Below are 22652 nucleotides of genomic sequence, written 5' to 3'. Positions count from 1 at the left end.
AGTTTCAAGACAGGTTAGTAGGACAGTTACAATAATTAATGTATTGCATATTGTTGTCTTTGTAGTAGTTATTCAGAGTATAAGATGCAGACATGTAGTGGAGAAAAATAAAGAAAAACAAAAAGAAAAATATATATCTGTATATACAAAATAGTTAAGATAGAGATATAGTTACTTTCTCTTAGTCCAATAAGAAGAAAGATTTGTATTAATAGAGCTTAGACAAGAGATTACCATATTTTGGCACAAGTTTTCTCTCCAATGAAATGCCAAATATTGTTCTCAATACTTCTTCTATTTCTTTGTCCTCCAGGATTTTAAATTATACAAGTTCTATGTTTTGCTTATAACTGAATCTCCCTTCTAGCGTCTGCATGGAACACACTGATTTATTTTTAGACACTGCTGTTGGGGGTTTCTGAAGGTGTGCGTTCATGGACTCAATATCTTCAATTGTTTAAGGTTTAAGAGTAAAGGGATAGGTTTTCTGATACTTCATTTCCAGATGATCAGAATGAAGACATTCTGGTTTGAAGTGTACTGTTCTCCTCTGATGTGGTTCAGGTACAAGGTTTCATTTTCTTCTGTTAAGTAAAAAATGTCAGGCACTTGAGGCTGATCCTTCCCAGAAATTAACTCCAGAGGCTCCCAGAACTGGTAGAAGCATCCAAACCCAGCGTCAGCAACGTAGCTTCTGCCATTGAGTGTCATGTGTACCAGAAGGTGGATCACACCACTGCTATAATTATCGACTGAAGAGTTGCGGAAGTGTCCTCCAAAAATGTGCTCTCCAATTTCATTGTGGTCAGAGTTCTGTATAGACCATGATGTACCTGGAGACACCAGCCACCTCAGTTCTTTCTCCCAATTTGATTCAAAAGAGTCTTTACATGCAATCCCTGCATCCTCCTCAGTGCATGCTAAGGTTCTCAACAGGAACAGCTCTGATGTGCTGCTGAAATACATCAGCTACTGTTTCCAGGTACAGTTTGCTCTTCAAGTTCTTATAACCTATTCCTTCAAAACATTCTTCAATCTCTGTGGTCTCCTGAGACAAGGCGAACAAACCGAAACAGAAATATTATTAAATGTACTCTTGGGTTTTCGTTTATCTAGAATGCATTTTAAATATGTAAATACAAACACTGTTTATAAATATCTGTAATAAAATATATGAATTGATTTATATTTGTAAACAATGAGGAATGTGAGGTTGTGCTTTTGCCCAGGGAAAAATAACTCAGAAAGGAGGACAGCAAATGCACAGTGTTTCAGTTTCAATTCTGTTAAGGAAAGCCTTATGAGACTTCCTGGATGCTGCGCAATGAATCCTGGGGATAAGTGCAGGAGAGATTGTTCCAAGCAGAAGAAACAAATTCAAAGAGCTCTATGTTGGACGCTGCCTGGAGAGCTCAGGACATTTCTAGGAACACACATTTTCACAATGGCAGCAGATTGAAGGGAAAATGCACAGATTGCAATCAGATCAGATCGGTCACAGTGTCCTTATGACACTAGCCTTTTGAACTTACCGAAAATGAAGCAAAATATCTAAGTAGCAGAGAGGCAGGCAGATGGTTATAACTGCCAGCATTTACCACACTCAAAGTCATTTTTCTGGATGATCATATGAAGTAGAAAAGAACAATGAAAACAGTTGTGTCGAGGACCAGTGATCGGTCATGACTGCCATGTGATTCAAATAGATCAGTGAGACTTCACTGGGAAAATGATGTGTTGTGTAAGGAACCAGAAGGTCATAAGATGTCAATCAAAAGCTACTAGAAAGAATTTGCTAGAGAAAAAAAAAGCACTAATAATGAAAACAAAGGGAATTATGGGAAAGGACCTTAACGAAGCCCATGCTGCTTTTAAGTGTCACATAACTTCAAGAAAAAGAAAAAAAAAAAAAAAAAAAAACCCAAGAACAATGACACTACCCTCCATGAAAAAAAAAGACACCTACGATACCCTTTCAAATTCAATGCAGTTGGATTTTGTAAGATGCTACCTAAACTTTCACCTGTCGAGACTTTGGCTGGAAGGGAGTGTACTCAGCCTGATCATTCATAGGGCAGACCTCTGAAAGGAGACTGAGCGAGCCCCCTACTGAAGCCCACCGAGCATGCACAGGAAGCATTTGTAACCATCTTAGCTGAATGTAGTTTGAGTGTCAATTTAAATTCCAAAACATGAGGAAGTTTGTTCATGGGGCAAATGCTAGAAATAGCAGAAAAGATAGTTTAAAATATATAAAACTCCCCCCCCCTTTTTTTTCTCATATTGGGGATTGAACTTGGGACCTTGAGCTTGCCAGGCGGGTGCTTGTGCCCTTGAGCTATCTTCCTAGCCCCAAACTTGCATTTCTTGAAAACAAATGTAGTTTAGTAAATCACAGATTATGAAGAATCTTTATAGATCATATAGAGCATGAGTGTACTGCGTGGTTGGTACTCCTGATTGCTACGAGTATACATACCTGACACAGCAAAGGAAAGTAGGTGGTGGTGATACCTGGTCTTCCTTGAGCACAAGCACAGTCACAGCAGGGGAATAGAATAGAAAAATCAAAACTATGATCTTAATCTCAGATGTCACCACTTACACACAGGGAAACCTTCCTCAGTGTCTCCCGTCATTGTCATTTCATCATGTGCCCCACAGAGATCAAGAAGCCCAAGGCACTGCCACAGCAGAACCTTTGCCAGATACACTAGGTTCGAGAAGAAAGAACAGGGGAGACACAGGTATGCATATCTGTACAGGAAGACAAGACACAGGAAATACTAGAGACTGGGATTAGAAGATGCTACAGAACATGCAAAAATTATTTTCTTACTATGACAATCAGTTTAACAAGATGAATTTTTTGGCATTTAAATTTCTTAAAAAGTTTTTTGTTTTATTTTGAAGAGAATAAAATTTCAATCAACATTAGAAAGAATGCAGAATTTCAAAAACCAAGATGATAAGAATTCAATAGTGGTTGCTGTATTGGATATTGTTATTTTCAAAGTAGTTATTTAGATTACTGGATATAAGCATGAAAAAATGGTAAAAAAACTTTAGCACTGGTTTTTTTCTTTCAATAAACAAATAGGAGTTAGCAGTGTATTTTACCTATGATATATATATATATATATATATATATATTTTCCTTTTCTTTTCTTTTTTCTTTCCTTTCTCTTTACCCTCATCCCAGTTGTTTTTCCTTTTGGGAAGTTTCTATCCCTTTCATAATTTCTATTGCAACTTTTAGATTTCATTGCTCTTTTGCAAAATACTAGGATTAGAGGTCCCATTCATCCCAGCAATTTCCCTTCTGGGTATTTTTCCAAAAGACTGAAAACATCATATTACTGTGATATATATGCATCCCTGTTTACAGTAACACAATTTGTCACAGCTAAATATTGGAAACAACCTAAATGCCCATCAGGTGAGAATTAGCTTAAAAATATATGGTATTTTTACACAATGGGATACTTTTCAGCTATAAAGAAAGATAAACTAAAGACTTTTATAGGCAAATGCATGAAACTAGAAGTTATACTTATAAGTGAAATAAATCAGACCGACCTATGTAAACCTCATATTTATTGTCTTCCCAGTGTAAGAATGTGGAAGAGAAATAATTTGAATAGATAGTTCTTCATAAGAAATTGACAGGGCAGAGCATATAAAATGAACTCAAAGTCAAAGAGCTAAAGAATACAGCGAGAAAATAATGTGACTCATGAATCAAGTAGAACAAATGCACAATGAGTGATAGAAAAATGTATATTTCATACTATCACATGAAATATGATAAGAAAAACTTGATATTCATAGTGAACGCTAATGAAAGGAAAATGAAATCAGAAAGTAACCTGGCGGGTAATGAGTCTAGACAGCAGACAATGACAGTTCACTTGTGTCTGAAGAAGAGAATTTTAAAAATCTGTTAGAAAATGTTCATAAGATAAAGAAAAGTATTACTCAGCTATAAAGAATGATAAACTCAAAGCCTTTATATTGAAGTGGATGCCACTTGAACATATACTCATAAGTGAAATAAACCAGACACACATGTATAAATATCATATATTTTCCCTAATATAAGAACTCAAAAGAAGAAATACAAATAGAAAGGTATAATACAAGTAAAAGGAAAGGGGCTGGTGAGATGGCTCAGTGGTCTAAAGCACCTACTTGGAACAAGCTTGGGAAAGCACAGGGACCGCAGTTCAATCCCCCAGCACCACATGCCAGCCAGGCCCGCCCCCTGGTGGGCTGAGCTGGCCACACACACACACACACACACACACACACACAATAAATAAATGTTTAAAAAAAAAAAAACAACAACAAGTAAAAGGAAAGCAGGATCTCGAGGACTAACTAATCAAAAGAGGGAAAGGAGAAGAGCTAGGAAACATGACAATGTGAAGCCATACAGTTATATGTAGTAAATGGGCAAGGCAATAATCCTGAGAATCACCAGAAGATTTTTGAATCCAGCAGTTAATTGGAAAGATTCTCACCCTGACTAACTATATATACTGATACCTGTGAACTAAGCAACTGCACTGAAGAAGGTAATCTGTAATAGTAGTTTCATGTTTGGAGTGCCTGTCATTCTGGTCTTCTGAATACGGGCTGCTTGTCATGACATGACAGTTGCTTCTATGCTGTCTCTAGGGTAGATGGTTGTTCAAAAAGAAGGGGGTGGTGAATGAAAGCAAGAGACAGGAAAAGGAATATGGTGGGACTGTCCTGCTTCAAGGTTGTATATGGTTAGATTTTTGGTCTTATGTGTAAACATAAGAAATATATAATTCTTTATGCCTATTTTTAAAAATATATTCTAATTTTTAAAAGTTTTTCATCATATTCTATAGGGAATTAAAGTTCAACATATCAATACTTGATGAAAAATACCTGCTCCATGTTATGTCTAAGATGTTTGATATTCAGACAGATAGTGAGGTTAAACTTAACAGCCTAGGTTGTATGGTAATAACAATAGACTTCTCTTCTGGATGGTTAACAACCTAAGTATGCAGACCAAAATTAGAGAAACAGGAGGGCCACAAGAAAAGCCAACATTTTGGCCCTAGCTTTCCAAGGTCAATTAAGACTCAGGACATATGAGAACTTATACTGTAATGTCATGTAACTCAGTAGTGTCTCAAATTTTCTGATCAAAGAGATTATGGGGCCAAAGTGGAAAGTGATCGATGATGTAGAGTGTGCCTAAGGAGGGTCACATGGAGGGAAAACATTGTCTCAGGCTTTCACAGAGAGCACATTGGCCAAGCAATGGCCGTGACTTATCCACATGGTTGACACTGACAAATGTTCTATAATCTGAGGTACAGGATCTCAGGATAAATCCTGAGGAGATTTCACTGACCTTATCAGACCCAAAAGCTACAACTCTTGTTGCATAGGTCCTGCTTTACCTTGGTCTTAGCCATCCAGCAGAAAAGTATAAAAAAGAAGTATAAGAAGTAAAGCCATGCTGTTATGTTGAACTTTAGGAGACTCAGGTCAATAATTTCCGACATTGCCAGTGAAGTGGAAGACCCAATACTCTTATGGACTACTGAACTCTTTTAGAATATTTTGCTGAGTTTACACACCTATAATATTTAAATGATGAAACTTAACAAAAAAGGGGATACAGATGAATGTCCATTTTGTATCTGTGTATTCAAAGCAGTTAGGATAGATATATAGTTACATTCTCTTAATGAATAGAGGGATTTGTTCTAATGGTGTTTGTAAATAGGATATCAAGTCCGCATCTTGTACAGCAATTAACCACTAGGAAGAATGTATGCAATGTGTTAATAATTGAAACTGTCCTACCAATTTGGTTTGAAACTGTCTCATTGCTATTTGTTTCTCAATAAAATTATGGAAAAAAAGATAAAGCAAGTATATTCCTGTGGTGAAGCAGAAATTAAATCAGAAAAACATAAAAGATAAAATTCTTGGAAGTTTTATCCAATATGCTTTACACTGGAATATATTCTTGTTAAAGTTTTGAGAGTCCAAATAAAGCAAATTCCTCAACCATCTGGCAGAGGTGGAAAAAATTATGATCAGAAATTGGAATGTCCAGTCCTTGAGATTAAAAGAAATTGTGCTGTCATAAGGATGGTCACAGGTGGAGGTTTTTTTTTTTTGGACTTTCATGACATCATGTGATGTGGAGCTTGGTCCAACTGTCTGCTATTGGGTAATCTCACGTAGGTCGCCTTGGTGTTGATTTTGGGGAACTGTGTAACAGAACTGTAACAAATATTGATTGGGACAATTTCCAGACAACATAAATCTCTGTTGTCTTGTTGGGCTGAATATCCAACAGTTACACTGATTGTTGTGATTTGTTCCTAGGTGATACGAATCAAAAAGGCCAATCAAATCAAATGTTTGAACATTGAGAGGGTACTGATACATAGAACTAATTGTTTAATATCAGTCCTTAGTGTCTCTGCATAGTTTTTCCTTCTTCCTTTCTTTCTCTTCTATAGAAGACCAGTAGCCAAAAGCTAAATATAGGGGAAAAGGAAATCATGTTTAAGGAGGGCATCAAGAACCTAGATGGAGGAGGACTAATATCTCAAGGTCCTCTTCCCTTTCTGGGGGACAGGTGAGTGATACTGAATGAAGATCAGATGTGGGGCTGTGTGCAGAAATCGGTGTGCATCCAGCAGGCTGAGTTAGACAGTCTGGCCCCACATTAGGTGTGGATATCCTTATGTCAGTACAACATCTTTAATTTTGAGGACAGGACATTCCATTCTCTGATCAGATTTGTGGTCAACAGTGTGTTCCAGGAATCAGTGTGGAAAAACAAGCACCATCACAGGAATGCAGTGTATGTCCCCTGGCACAGAATGAGGCCATAAACAGAGATGAAACAAGATGGAGTCTTTGTTAGGAACAGTCTGTCACATTGTCATCTTCATTCCTGTTTAGCAGCTTACCTGTCGTGCATGTGGTCAGGGTGGGAAATGTCTCATATGGTTTCATTCTGCTTATTTTGCATCTACATTAATGACCAGGAGGGGGGGTCTATTCATCTCTGTGTCTTAGATGCATCCTCCACACTATATTATAAAATCTGTCTTCATGCCCGGACTCATGTGATGCTTTTGGCACCCATTTTACAGCCCATTGCTGCAGATCCCCACTCCCTACTCTGGGGCTGTCTTCATAAGGCTTTCTTGTGGCCTGTGCATGTGTGGGCAACAACTAAGGTCAGCAACTCAGGCAAGAAAGAGAGGACTTGGCCTCTCTGTGTTGCCTGCTATGACTCTGCTTTCTTTTTCATAGTTAACCTGCCAATAAGGTACCTTGATTGATTCTTTTCCTATCTTTACAACTTTCATCCTTGTCTCTCAGGCAGGGCCTCCTCTCCATGTCTCCTAGGATACTGGCCCTCACCAGTATTTTCTACCTGTTCTACTGCTGCATATACTCTTCACTCTGCAAAGTAAGCCACCCTTCTGTCAAATGATTCTCCATTCCAGTGCTGGCTTTTATCTCTACTTTCTTACGGTGACCTTCATGTGAAAAGGAAGAGTCACTATTAACAAGTCTGCATTCTAAATTGCAGCCCTCACACCAGAAACCACAGTCAAAAGTGAGCTGTAGATGAGTGAAGATTCAGATGCTGAAACAAAGACCATATGAAAGGTCCAATGGAGTGAACGCACCAGGTGAACGTCCAAGTAGAAGGGAAGTAAAAGAGATCAGCAGCAGGAACATTATGCAATGACAGGAATAAGTCGATACTTTTCAGCAATATTTTTCAACCTAAGTGGTCTAATTCACCCAATTGGAAGACACAGATTGGCACAACGAATCAAGAAGCATAAAGAAATGGTATAGCATACTCTGTACATGAAATATGTTTAAATCAAAAAAGAAATTCCTACCTTAAAAATCAAATGATGGAAAACAAAATTCTGTTCAATGGGATCTTGAAAATAAATAGGAGTAGCTATCCTATTTTTTAGGCAAAATGGAGTAAGCCATAGCTGATCAAAATTATATTGCTTCATATTTTTAAAGTAACAGATCAACAGGACCATGCAGCAATTATTTATATATGTATATATTAATTTTTTATATATTAATTAATATGTATAAATTATAATATGTAATATGTATACCCACGATGCACTCAACATCATAAAACAAATACTACTGGACATAGAAGGTCAAATAAGAGTAAGCAAAGTTATAGTGTAGGACCTCAATATCTCACTGTCACACAGATATAGATTAACTAAACAAAAATCACCAAATAAATATCAGTACTAAATAAAACATAACAAATAGACTTAATGTACATGTACACAATGCTTTACCCAATGATAATAAAATCCATATTATTCTTAGCAGCATATAGAACTATCTCTGGGCCACATCCTGACCCATAAAGCATCCCTAAATGAATGCAAATAATTGAATTTATACTATGCAGAGTATCAGATCACAGTGCAATGAAACAAGAACTCAATGGCAAAATGCTGTAGAAATTATGCATATCATTGAAATTAAACATTACCCTCTTGAATAATTAATGGGTAACTGAAGAACTGAAGCAGGAAATAAAATCATTTCTAAAGTTGAATAATAATGCCCATACAATATACCAGAACTTATGGACACAGTGAAAAAAATCCTAAGAATAAGATTATAATGTGAATGCCCACATCAGAAAAAACAGAGTGAGCCCAAATAAGTAACCTAATGATGGACTTCAAGGTCTTAGACAAACCAAACAAATCGAAATCCAAAGCTATTACAAGAAAGGAACTTACAAAGATCACAGAAGAAATAAATAAAATGGAGACCAAAACTATAACACAGAGAATCAACAAATTCAATTCCTGGTTCCTGTAAGGAATAAACAAAACAGTCCATGGCAACAACAGTAACATACACATTTGTACAAAGATGGGTAATCCTTAGCCTATTTTAGCAAAAAAAAAAAAAAAAAAAAAAAAAAAAAAAAAAAAAAAAAAAAAAAAAAAAAAGGAGAGACCCAAATCACTGCAATTAGAAATAGAAAAGATGAAACCAGAAGCAACACTGCTGAAATCCAGAAGCATATTAGTAAGTATTTTAGCAGTGAAACCTGTGGTGATTTCCTAGGTACACATGAGTTACCAAAAACCAAATATTCCAACAACAGGTTGTAAATTTGAAGCAGTTAAACACACACACACACACACACACACACACACACACACACACACACACACACATAATATACCAAATAAGAAAAACCTAGGTCCTGATGGATTTATTGCTGAATTCTACTAGAACTTCAGGAAATACTGAAGACCAATACTCTTCACAATCTTTAATGAAACTGAAAGGGAAGCAGTATGCTAAAATTTATTCTGGGAAATTAGCATTGCCCTAATTGCAAAGTCAGCAAGGATCTGAGAAAGATCTACAGGCCAATGCCTTTAAGAACATCAGTGCAAAAATACTCAACAAAATACTGGCAAACAGAACACAACAAATAATGAAAAAGATTATGTATCATAACCAAGTAGGCTTCATCCCAGGAATGCAAGATTGGTCAACATATGCAAATCGTTAAGTGTAATATATCTCATAAGCAGAGGCAAGAACAAAAACCTTATTATCATTTCAATAGATAAAGGAAAATCTTCAGCAAAACTCAATACATATTCATGATAAAAATAACTCTGAGGGGCTGAGGAGCTAGCTCGATTGTCTAAACACCTGCCTGGCAAGCTCAAGGACCCAGGTTCAATCCCAGTACCACATGCCATGCCAACCCTGCACCCAGCTGCCCACTGAAACTGGGCATGGTGGCACATGCCTGTAATCCCAGTGCTGGGGAGACTGAGACATGAGGATCAGTATGAAGTGCTTATTGAGACCCTGTACCAAATTAATACAAAATTAAAAGAAAAGCTCTGAGGAAAATAGGTATACAAAGATCTTATCTCAAGCTGATAAAAACCATTTATGAGAAATCTATGCCAACATCACATCAAATGAGAAAAACTGAAAGCTTTTACTCAAAAATCAGCAGCTAGGGGCTGGAGTTGTATCTCAGTGGCATAAGTGCTTTCCTGGCAAGCAGAAGATCTTGAGTTTAATCCCTGGTGAAAAAAAAATCAGCAAATACACATTGATGTCTATTATCACCACTCCAGTTCAACAGAGTATTTGCAATATTAGCTAGAACAATCAAGAAGAGAAAGAAATGAAAACGACCACTATGGGAAAAAAGGAATTCAAATTATTATGATATGCAGATGACATGATTTTCTATATGGAATACCCCCAACAATTCGCTAAAAGACTCCTATAATTAATAACCAAATCTAGCAATGTAACAGGACATAAAACCTGCATACATAAATAAAAGAATGTACACCAATAATGAATTCAGTGAAGAATAAATTAGAAAAAAATACCATTTGTAATAGTATGAAAAAAATTAAATACATAAAATCTTACCTATTACAATAGGTAAATCTTGGAAGCACACTATATGTCCATAAATAGATACATGGTTAAAGAAATGTAGTATTTATACAAACTGGAGTATTACCTTTTTTTTTATTTTTTTGTTTCATTTTTTTTTCTTTTCAAAGTTTTATTGATAAACATATAGCAATGAGACAGTTTCAAATCAAATCGAAAGTACAGTTTCGACAAATAATACACTGCATATATTCTTCTTAGTGGTTAATTGCTGTACAAGATGCAGACTTGTGATCCTACTTACAAACACCATTAGAAAAAATCATTCTATTCATTAAGAGAATGCAACTATATATCTATCCCAACCACTTTGAATACACAGATACAAAATGGACATTCATAGTTATACCCCAATTTTTTTTAAGTTCCGTTGTTGAATATTATAGGTGTGTAAACTCAGCAAAATATTCTAAAAGAGTACAGAAGCCCATAATAGCATTGGGTCTTCTGTTTAATTGGCAATGTCAGAAATTATTGACGTGAGTCCCCCACAGCTCAACATAACAACATGGCTTTACTTCCTATATTTCATCTTCATACTTTTCTACTGGATGGTTAAGACCAAGGTAAAGCAGAACCTATGCAACAAGAGTTGTAGCTTTTTGGTTTGAGAAGGTCAGTGAAATGCCCTCAGGATTTATCCTGAGATCCTGTACCTCAGATTGTAGAACCTTTGTCAGTGCAGCCATGTGGATGAGTCACGGCCATTGCTTGGCCAATGTGCTCTCTGTGAAAGCCTGAGAGAATGTCTTCTCCTCATGTGACTCTCTTTAGGCACATGGAGTATTACCTTTTAATAAAGCATGCTAATCTTCAGTAATTTGTAGGAAAATATATGCCCCTTTAGGCCATATTGTCAAATGAAATAAATTGGACACAAAAGCTTAAGTATCATATGGTTGCTCTGATGGGAGAAACACAAGATGTTACTAAAACCAAAATGAAAGATAGATAATCAAAGTAGATGTGTGGAGGCTGAAAGCATTTGGAAGTAGGTTCATATAAGAAAAAGTCTAGGTACCCGAGAGAGATTATTAGTGGAAATACGGGCCACAAAGCTGATTTGGGCCAGGGCTTAGAACGTGGAAGAAAGGCAGTCCTTCTACTGGCAAAGAACTTGAATGAACTGCATTCTTGCATTTTTTAGAAGGGCAAGTTGTGAGTGATGAATTTGATTACTTTTCTGAGTATATTTCAAGCTAAGTGTTGGAAGAAAGCTCCTTCTTCCTTTCTTCTTATAATGTGAGAAGAGACAAATGATGAAACGAAGTGAAAAGGTACCAGATTAGAGTTGTTAATTTCTTGACTTATGTTGACAAAGATGAAAACATTTGCTCTGGTAAGAACACTCCGTGGCCGTACAACTATATTATAAAGAAGTTGTGAGTGTTATTCATAGGTCCAATCAACCATCTCAGCAGAAGTACTGCTAGCTTGCACTGAAAGGCTCAAGGACAAGAGGAAACGAAAACAATGTGAGCTCAGGGCTAGCTGATAGTATTCTCTGACTCATATATGCTTTCTTCTTCAAGTGGAAGGAAGGAAACCCCCAGCGATGACTTAGGACTGCCACCATGATACTAAAGACCAGGGACAAAGAGGGCAAAGTGGTCTTCACCATGGCTCCAGAGGGGGAGTCCTTTCTAGTCCCTGATACCTCATTGGTGTCGGTGTGCAGGTTGATACCTAGAGGTTAAGGGTGAGGTCAGTGCTCTGTTGGGCCAAAAGTCTGGTTATTCTACACCAGTGAGCCTGCAGGGCAGGGAAAAGGCCAAGGAGATCATTCTGTACTTCAAAGTCTACAGGAATTTACTTTTGTCGTGAGGTTGCTTGAGATCCCTTTCTTAATGATTTCTCCATTTTGCAATGGGGGCATCTATTTTGTGGCCCTCCCACGACTGCATATTGGAAGCCAACTTGTCTGGCTTTACAGGTTTACAGCTGGAGAGGAATTCTCCTTCAGAATGAATCATACCTCTCGTCTCACTCATATCAACTAATTTGGATGAGATTCGGATGAGATTTTGGACTTAGATTTGATGATGGAAAAGTTAAGGCATTTATGGAGGTTAAAATGGGGGGGGATGCAGTTTGTATAAAAGATCATGAATCAGGGGGCCAGAAGGTAGTAAGTGAGGCGCTGAATTGTGTCCCTGCACATCCATATGGAAAAATGCTAATCTATTCTACCTGAGAATGTGCTGTACTTGGAAATAGGGCCTTTGTGGAAAAACACAGTAAAATTGTGAAATATCAGTAGGTCATAGTTCAGTATGACTTCATCATTAAAAGGAGAGATTAGGACACAAACACAGAGGCCAAGAGGAGAAACATGAGGGCACCACAAGAAAGTGACCTCTGTAGGCCAGGGAGAGAGGCCTCAGGGGAAGACAAACCCACCAACATCTTCATGTTGGACTTCTAACTTTTGGAACTGTGTGCAAAAGAATTCTTCTTATTTTGGTCATTCAGTATGGGATATTTTGCTTTAAATAAAACCAGCTAGAAACTACAATAGGAACCTATCATTTAAGATAGCTGTGAGTTCTGGATTATGAGAAAATTTCTTGAGGGCAGAGAGCAGCACGGCTTGTCCTGAATTGAGGGTCTCGCATGGTCACCTTGGCCCCAAATCTTCTGTGATGTGCAAGGTCTTCATGGAGAGAACCTACTAGCTCTTTACACTGGCTCCCCTCTATGAAGGTCAGAGCTCCTTAGAGGACCCACACCGCGGGGGCATCCCAAAGTCGCTCTGCTCAGGGAGCTGCTCTGGCCCAGATCTCTGGAGTACTGCTGGGACTCACACTTCCACATCGCAAGGTCCACATGAGGCTTCTTCTCAGAATGAAGGCTAAAGATGACCGCAAGCAAGGTCTGAAGCTCAGCATTTGGGGAGATGGTGGGGATGGGGGCAAAGCCAAGCAGGGCCTTGCCTTGGGACTGACAGCAGTTCCTCCCATCAGTGGAGGTTTGCTTCGTCTTGCCATCGGGGCCTGAGCCAGGCATGTGGTCACTGTAGCAGTAGGCACACCACGCCCGGGTGGGCTGTGCCTGAATGTAGTGAATTTCAGACCCAGAGCTCACTTGTAAGAACGTGCCACTTCTTCACTTTGTATGAAGTTGAAATCCAAGGACAGAAAAAGACAAATGCATGAGACTATCTACTGTCCAGACAGAGGAACTCACATGGATGAAGAGCTTACAGCATGGTTCCCTGAAGGAAGCAAGGACTTTTTCTGGCTAGGAAGGGGATCGTTGTGCTAGGCACAGATAAGGTTTGGACTCATTCTAGCTGGCACGGGCCAAACAATCACATAAGTTTCAGACAAGTTCTGGTGTTTGTTGGTGAGGGAGATGGCTTAGTTAGGTCCAGTGAAGTGCTGGAAGAGGAGACAGATCGAAGGGCTTCATTGTTTTCTGTTTCAGTAAGGATTCACAGTTTTTAAATGAATCAATACCAGTTGCTTCGAACCAGCTTTTACCAAACATGACCTCAGTTTTGTATCCTCTTGTACTGCAAACTCAGACTTCTGCTCTTAGGCTTACACTGAGGCTGCCTGGTAGCACACGAAGGCCACTAACTCTTGCTACTGACTTTCTTTCATGTTGTACCTGAATTTCAGAGTTTCACACAGTGTCAATGTTTGTGGTTACGGTGACTTTCAGGTTTGTGCTCCTTTTCTGTTTGCCCTCACAGCTACCTGAGAGTAACACTCCTTTCTCTTTGGCATTGCTTCTTCGGGGAAGGTCCAGCCTAAGACCTAAGTGGTCAAATCGCTAGGTACTAATTAGCTTGGCACGCAGGTCATTCCAACATCTCACTTCCACATCTCAGACATCTCAGACAAGACAGTTTCGTGTGTGCTGTCTGTCCGTTCATTACCTTAGAGCACACCTCAGTACGGCCCCATACGCGGGTCACCTTAGAGACACAATGCTTGATGCAGGCAACGTTAAAATATTTAGGGCATAATAGACTCATGAATTCTTAGGTTTTTTTTTTCCCAATTTTCTTCACTACTAAAATTTTCTTTATGTTTGAACTAAATGACCATTAACAATGTGGAATGAACTTGTCTTTTTGTAAGAACCGAGCTAAGTTGACCAATCATCTCTAACTCTTTAGATTTATCTACCATCTATCTATCTATCTATCATCTATCTATCTATCTATCTATCTATCTATCTATCTATCTATCTATCTTCTATTATCTTTCATGTATCTCTTTCATCTATCATTTATCTAATCTAAACTGTATAAAAATTTAAAATGCAGTTTTGACCATACTTATCCATTGTTTTCAGTGTATGTTTTAATAATAGTAAATTACTTAAGCAACTGTGCCGTGATCACAGTTCTAGACTATTTCCATCTGACAAAAAGATGTTTTCCTCTCCTTTCTCTAAGCTACTCAGAACCATTTTAGATCTCTATAGATTTAGCTTTTCTAGCCATTTACATATATAGAATCATATCATGGGTCTAGATTCTTTGACTTAGAATATTATCTTGAAGTTTATCTATGGTGTAATTAGGATATTCCATTTTTATTGAAAATATACTATCATATGAGTATAATACATTTGATTGTGTATTTTTTAACAAAAATGTATTCATCTCTATATTTTCCAGTTGAGTAGAGTGCTAGATACTGATACATAGTTAAAAATTAAGATTGATGATCAACTGAATCAATCATAAATAAATCAGAGATTAAATACAGCAAGCAAATGACACTCTAGGGCAGCTTTTGATGTAGTTATGCATATTAATTGCAAATGAAACACAAAAGATGGAGACATTATTTCTGGCTTGGAGACTTGGAGAAGGTTTTGCTGAAAAGGCGCATTTTTACAGGAATATAAATATGATTTTGCACTTATTTATATTCCTCTAGGCCTATGCTGCCTTTCTTTGGATTGCAAAAATACAAATTAACATCAGAAATGGAAGTATAGTGGGCTAGATTTGACTACTTCTTTCAGATGCCTTAGATTGCGGAAATCCTAAGAGCCTGAATGTCGTCCTCCTGTGAAGGATTCCTGAAATATCAGTCAGAATTTATCCATTGTTCTCTTTGCCAGGAGATGCAATAAAACATGCATTACAACAAACAATACAAATGCCATATCCTCACGTAGATTAAAGTTGGATTCTCTATCAGATTCTGCTGGCAGTGAGGTCAAGACTACGTCATACACTCATCTTCCAGTGTCCCACACAGGAGCTTTGCATATGTTCATTAGTATCCTTTCCTTTGATGTTCCTTAGATTTGCCAGCACTGGTGCTACAGCTTTGTGTCATCTGAACACATTCTTTTACTTCCCCAGTTTCCTGAGCAAGTTCCTGCTAGGACAGGCTGCCCCTGGGACACCAAGACAACTCTCTCTGACTCTGAGTTGGTTTGTTTGTCTTCCCAGTGTGTTTATAGTGCATATGCTCTCACTTCACCTGCCTTTGTACCCTTCACCCAGAACTAAACTGAGGCCCTTTCCTGGCAAGCCATTCTCTGCCTCACACGGCTCAGCCAACTTTCTCTCTACCATGGAGCTTCAGGGGCAGCACAGTGAGCCATTAAACACTCAGCAGAACCTGTGTGCTTTCTGTCCTCACATCCCCAATGCATTCAGTTTGACTTCCATAACCTCATTATTTCCCTTCGCCATAACTCTTTGTGACTATCTGATATCAGGTCCTTACCTCTAAGAAGTCTAGATGTGATTCATATGAGAAGACACTCTTTCTCTGCCCTGCTCTTTCCCTTTAACCTCTAAAATTTCAGATAGGATGCAAGGTTGCCCAGTAGATATAGTGTAGTTTGATAATGCAAGATACAACCCATCTTCTGAGGATAGTAGTGCAAATATATAGAGCGTAGATGTTGAGCTGTTGGGGGGATGGAGGTGTGAAATAGTAAACCCGTATTTGCTGACAAAAGTAGTCACCAACTTTTTCTCTAAGGTATCATCCAGGAAAAATTAAAAAAAATTAGTGAAATAAATGTATAGGGGGCCTTCCCATTAGCTCAGATGTTTAAGTGCCTGCTGAAACAAAGCAGTCAGGCTCAGGATGCTGTGGTTCGATCCCCTCATCCTCAAGCCAAACCAGACCTGCCCTGAAGGCATTCTGAGCATCCCAAAAGAAAAAAGAAATAAATGTATAATAGCAATAGAAAATACCGAGGTTTTTTCGCCCTTGTGTTTTGTCATAACTGCTAAATTGTGTTTACAGAATGGAAACAACCATGTATAGCACATAATCAAATGGGCACAGTAATGCTCCCATAAAATTTTATTTAGCAAAAGAGGCACTGGCTAGATTTGACCCATGGTCTTCCACTTGTAAAGCCCTCGTTTAAGCCAATGCTGACAGTTCTATGTTACTAGCACCTAAATCCAACCCAAGTCATATAGTTTGATTTGCTATAAAACTGCCTTAACAAAATAGCAACAGACTGGGTGGCTTACACAACAGTACTTGACTTTTGTCACACTTCTACAGGCCAAAACCTCAAGATCAAGATGCCAGCAGTTGGATTCCTTTCAGGCCTTTTGCCTTGGCTCGTAGAAGACTGTCTTGTCACAGGTTCTCTTTTTTGTGCGTACATTCTTGGTGTTTATTTTGTTTCACAAATGTCTTCTTGAAGGAGCAATAGTCCTTTTGGGTTGGTGCCCATTCCAGTGGACTCACATTAAGTTACTGACCTGTTTGAAGGTCTTAGGTTTATAAATTTACACATTATTGAGTGGGGGTGGACTTCAACAGAAGAACTCAATCCAGTGATATAAACTAACTGATATTTACTAGCTGTTTTACTCTGGGCAGCTTATTGAGTCTGTGCATCTTATTGAGTCTGTGCATCTTAGTGTTCTTATCTACAAAATGTAGATCAATATATTTTGCAATTTGTAAGGGAATTAGTGATAATATAAGTAACTACACTTACTCCACTGTGAGTGATTCTGATCAATTTTTTTCTGATTATGCCACCTTAGGACAGAGAAGATGGGTGGACATGCATAAAGCAAGAAAGGACGGGCTTTTTCTGGAACTTCACTCTCTGGAAGGATACAGAAATGCTGTCAAAGCTGAACCTTACCAAAGTTCAAGGAAGAACAAGAGTACCGGTATGTCTGAGGATACGCATTGCTAAGGAGAGGGACGAGCAGAGATGGGATGCCCACAGGATCTGAAGTCCAACTCTGCCAAGTGACTTGGAATTTTTGTTGGTTTTTAATGGAGTAAGGGTGAGAACTTTCCTCGTGTGTAGGCAATCTTTTCAAGAATGTCCACATGCTGGGGTTTGGATGCTTGGCCTTGATTTCTCTTGAGTATGGGACACACACTGCACATACGTGGATTCCTTCACTTTGAACCGAGTTTACAGGGCAACGATTAGCAAACAGAGGAGGTCATAAACAGAGTCAATAACAGAGAAATTATCACTAGCCCAGTAGCCACATCTGTTTATGTCTAAAGTCCTGTCAGGCTGTCAATCAAACTGATAAAATTGAACCTTTCTTTTCTTTTTTTTTTTTTTTTTTTTTTTTTTTTTTTTTTTGTACCAGGAATTGAACTCACAACCTTATGCTTGTTAGGCAGGCATGAATCTTTTAAAAGGGAGAGAGTTCTTAATATATTATAAATCTCATTGGAATAGGAACACAAATGGTGGATTTCACTTGAATATGAGCTTTCTCTTGGAGAACTTTGAATAACGGGCTATATTAGGAGCTATCAAAAATCATTTCTGACCAGAATGACCAGTTCCAGAACATGGAAGTTGGTCCAGGTAATAAGAGTAAGAGAGAATTAATACCTTGTGGTTTGAGTCTTATTTTTGTATCTAGTGCCAAAGGCATCGATTCACTGAGCTGCATATAGTAAGCACCTAGTTATGGCTTTTCCTACAGGAACACGAAGTTTAGTCATAGAGAACGAGTGAGAAGCCTCCGTGCACTGAGCACTGAGTTGCGGAGGGTGGCACGAGCTCAGCATGAGAAGAGTCGGAGAGGTGACCGCCTGGGTACTTGGAGGAGGACGGGGCAGGTTGCTCCTGGGACACTACTGGGAGTGTTGTGCAGAGGGCGCTGTGCCTGCTGCCTCCTGACACCTCCTAGGCCAAGTGCAGTGCCCTCCAGGAGGTTCTCTTAGGCTTCACCAGCAAGAACTAGGGAAACCATGGCAACAGCCTGCCTGGTCTTTTTTTTTTTTTTTTTTGTATTCCCACCAACCAAGTGATCTTTTTGTGGAGATGCAGCTTCTTCCAATTTCTCAGTGAGGATTACTTTCTTTTCCATGTTGCTTTGCTGTAGATCACAACAGCCAGCAAAAAGTAGGCAACCAAAACTGTCCCACATGCACATAACCCTCTTCTGCTCTTTATTTCCAGGAGCTGGGAAAGCAAGAGATTCCTGAGTTTTAGTCTTCTCAGCAACTAAGTTAAGAACATAGAAAATGAATGTTTGCTAATGCTGAGGACAGGGAAGACTTCTTAGATGAAGAATACATATTCCATCTGTGGCTCAGAGACACTGGAAATTTGCTGTCCAGGAGAACACACATAAAAGCCATGTCTCAGCTTAGTATTCTGGGCAGCAGTCTTGCTTGGGAGGCTGAACCTGAGAGATAGTGGAAAAACCACATCTTCCAGTGAAACTAGAATCTGCTGTCTCCAAAGCACCTTACCTAAGGGGCTGAAGCACAGTCTAAGAGAGGCTCTCCAACTTTCTCCTCTTGCAGTACTACACATAGCTCTGTTAGGTAGAAAAAGTGCAGGCTTTCAGACAATGCTGGGTCCTCAGAGCTCAATGCAAAAGACAACTGTGGCTGAAGGCGTATTCACTGATGGACAGACTTCAAGTGAAAGAGAAACTACTCACCCATATACTTCTCCCAGGGATGAACAGCCACGATTCATATTCTCAATAGACCAAATCTCAACCTATGCCTTCCAGGAAAGCACCTGTTTCTCCAAGGTGTGCTTGCTACATGACTTCCTATCCCCTTTGAGCCCCACTTAATCAATATTACTCAAGTGACAATACTTGTTGTAATCTTATAGGTTGACTATAGTGTCATCCCACTTCACATCTATCTTTAATTTTTCCATTGGATCAATATTAAGTGACTATATGTGCAATTTTATTGATTGTAGTTCTGTCCCCCCTTAAACTACCATACATCACAGTTTTACTTCATAGAACACCTTTGGAAAGCAATGCACTTTTAGGACTACCTTCTCCCCTGCTTAGCTAGAAGCTTTCTTTCTCTCAATGAATTCTTCCTACGTTTGAACTCCTAAAATTAATTCCTGGATGTCAGAGCACATGAATGAAGGAATTTTGAACATCTAGAAGGTTGAAATTATATTTTCCCTTATAACACGAGGTCTAGTAACCATTTATGTGCACAGGAAAATATTTTGATAAGTTGTGGACTTTGAAACCTTTACTATGAGCCTATAAAGCACTAGCTGGTGATTTTGCTCAAGCTTTTTACCTATCCCTTATAGAACTCTGACAAACAGTGGTTACCCTGCCAGTTAGTTAAACACTCTTACCGAAGCTGCTACTCTTAAAGCAGAGCATAGATTTCCCCAGCATCTTTTGTTCAATCCCCACAGAAGCCAGTGTCCAGTGGAATGCTGACCAGACAGACAGCTGGATTCCTTTCTGAAAACAGATTTTTGGTTGTGTGTGTCACAGAAACTGACAACACCTGACACCTCAGTCAGGACCAGGGCTTCTCTCTGGTAGATACCCAAATGCTCTTCAGTGGAAACTGGCTCTCAACCACAGAAAAATCTCCTTAGCTATCCTACTTACCACTGTCTACTAGTAAACTAGAAATTCCTGCTAACTTATGAGATGACTTCAGAGCTGCTTTGTCTTTAGTCAGCCCCTCCCTCCCTAAGACAAGCTGAGGCAACTTACAGCAAAGGCTTGCCTTTCACAGAAGCTACCAGGGGCATGATTTACATTTATGTCTTTCATGTGCTAATCAAAAGTAAAAAACAAGATTTCAGTCAGCCTTTTACTGTTTCTGTTTTTTTTTTTTTTTTTTAAGAAGAAAACTGATTTTATTTTATATTTTTAATCTTTCATATATTTATTTATTTGGTGCCAGGTCTCACTACACAGTTTGGACTTCCAGTGATCCCCTGTCTCAGCCTCCCCAGCACTGAGATTACAGGTGTGTGCCACCAAGCCCAGTTTCAGTGGCTAGCAAGGTTCATCCCGGGCTCCAGGGCCAGCAAGGCACATGGTACTGAGGATGGAACCTGGGTCCTTGTGCTTTCCAGCCAGGCATTTAGATCACCAAGCTATCCTACAGCACAAGAAACTCGTTTTATTTCAAATGTAGCAGCAATATGCAAGATCAGTTAAGACAAAAGCATGTACCAGTAACCAAAAACATTTGCTGGTTTCGTTCCACAATTTACAAAACAAGACAACAGGTTCAAAAATACTTTTCACACACTGATATTGTTGGAACAATGGCTTTTCCAAGGCTATGTGATGCAGACATGTTTCCAGGATGTGCTGTTTATCATTACTACCATTTTTATCGACTCTTTTTTCTCTCTCATTAGCCTTTTGCTCCCTTCTCTTCTTCTCCACTGTATTCTGAGGATCACAGATTTCAAATGTGTCTGAGCCTTACATGCTTGCATCTTTCACTTTTCCACTTTTACCTTCCCGCTGAAGTCCAAGTGACAGCCACCCTCCATTGCCTTTGACTTCTGCTTCAGAAATGTCATTTTCAGGAGTTTCAGCAATGGCTTGAGTGAGTTTAGACTTAACCTGGCTCAGCAGTGCGAGAACGGGGTGTTTTCTTCTACTTCCTTTCCTTGCCTGTTGCTTTCTCAACACTTCATACTTTTGTTTTTCTCTTCGGTGTTTGGCAACAGCACTACCTGGAGCCTCTTCTTTTTTTAAAAATTAATTTTTTTGAAAAACAAATAGAAATGAGACAGTTTCAAAACCGATTAGTAGGACAGTTTCAATAATTAATACATTGCATATTGTTGTCTTCATAGTGGTTATTCATGGTAGAAGATGCAGACATGATATCCTGTCCAATCACTATTAGTACAAATCTTTCTTCTCATTGAATTAAGAGAAAGCAGCTATATATCTATCCTATTTTGAATATACAGATACAAAATGGTCCTTCATTTGTATCCCCTTTTGTGTTGAATTTTTTCAGAGATGGGTATTCCATTGCCATTTAAATATTGACGTATAAAAAGTAAACCATATTAATACGCTGAGCAGTAAAAGGCTCAAGTCAACAACTTCTGCCATTGCCAATCCTACAGATCACCCACTACTATTGTGGACTACTGGACTATATTGGATTATTCTGCTGAATGGAGCCGCTTCTTCCTCTTTATTTCTTTTCTCTGCATTTGCTGCATTTTGCTCACTATGCTTTGGAGGAATTTCATCTACAGATTTAGGGAGTAACTAACTTGGTGTCCACTGGATTTGGAGACTGAATATGCACAAAGAACTGAAGTGTTTTCTGCTTATGGCAAAATGTGGAAGGAAGCAAATGAAACAGGTAAATAAAAAAGCATGAAGATTCCCTTGCAGATGACATCTAGTCCCACAATTTCTTTATATCTCCAAATAGAAATGTTAACTCACACACTAGCTGACAATGTTCTAATGTTCTTCTTAGAACATAAATTACCTAGGTGATGTCTTTTGCCATTTATAATCATTATTTTAGACAAATTATTTCAATCTAGAAGTCAATAATTTTAAGTACCACTGTTTCCTCATTTAAAAAAAGGTGTATTAATAAATATCATCACAAACATCCCTCAGAATATTATTTACTGTATCACTCTCTTAAAACATAATCACAAGGTCATATGCATGACTATAAGAATTGCCTGGAGGACATTTAGATGATTATGTCTCACTCTCCTTTATTGAATTTGAATCTTAAGTCACACAGGTAATGTTTCTTTAAATGATATATTAAATATAACTGGTTGAATTTAAAGGAAACAATTTTTCTTACTCTACTTTCTCTTTGAGAATATTTTTTTTATTTTTAAAGAGAATACACAATGGCCAAAAAATAGGAACAATACAGAATTTC

At 38.4% G+C, this 22652-nt stretch overlaps 1 protein-coding gene across 1 annotated transcript; it reads right to left on the bottom strand.

Annotated features, from left to right (window-relative positions):
• Positions 1-208: 208 nt before the first annotated feature.
• On the bottom strand, positions 209-13539 carry LOC101571579 (arylamine N-acetyltransferase 2). Its single transcript, XM_004648909.1, is given in 6 exon segments — positions 209-522; positions 525-782; positions 785-907; positions 910-1048; positions 12152-12219; positions 13338-13539. Coding segments are annotated over 6 exon segments (1104 nt in total).
• Between the last annotated feature and the right edge of the window lie 9113 nt (positions 13540-22652).

Source organism: Octodon degus, unplaced genomic scaffold, assembly GCF_000260255.1.
Source record: "Octodon degus isolate 3935 unplaced genomic scaffold, OctDeg1.0 scaffold00036, whole genome shotgun sequence".
Lineage (NCBI taxonomy): Eukaryota > Metazoa > Chordata > Mammalia > Rodentia > Octodontidae > Octodon > Octodon degus.
This window is presented reverse-complemented; position numbering and strand designations above follow the sequence as displayed.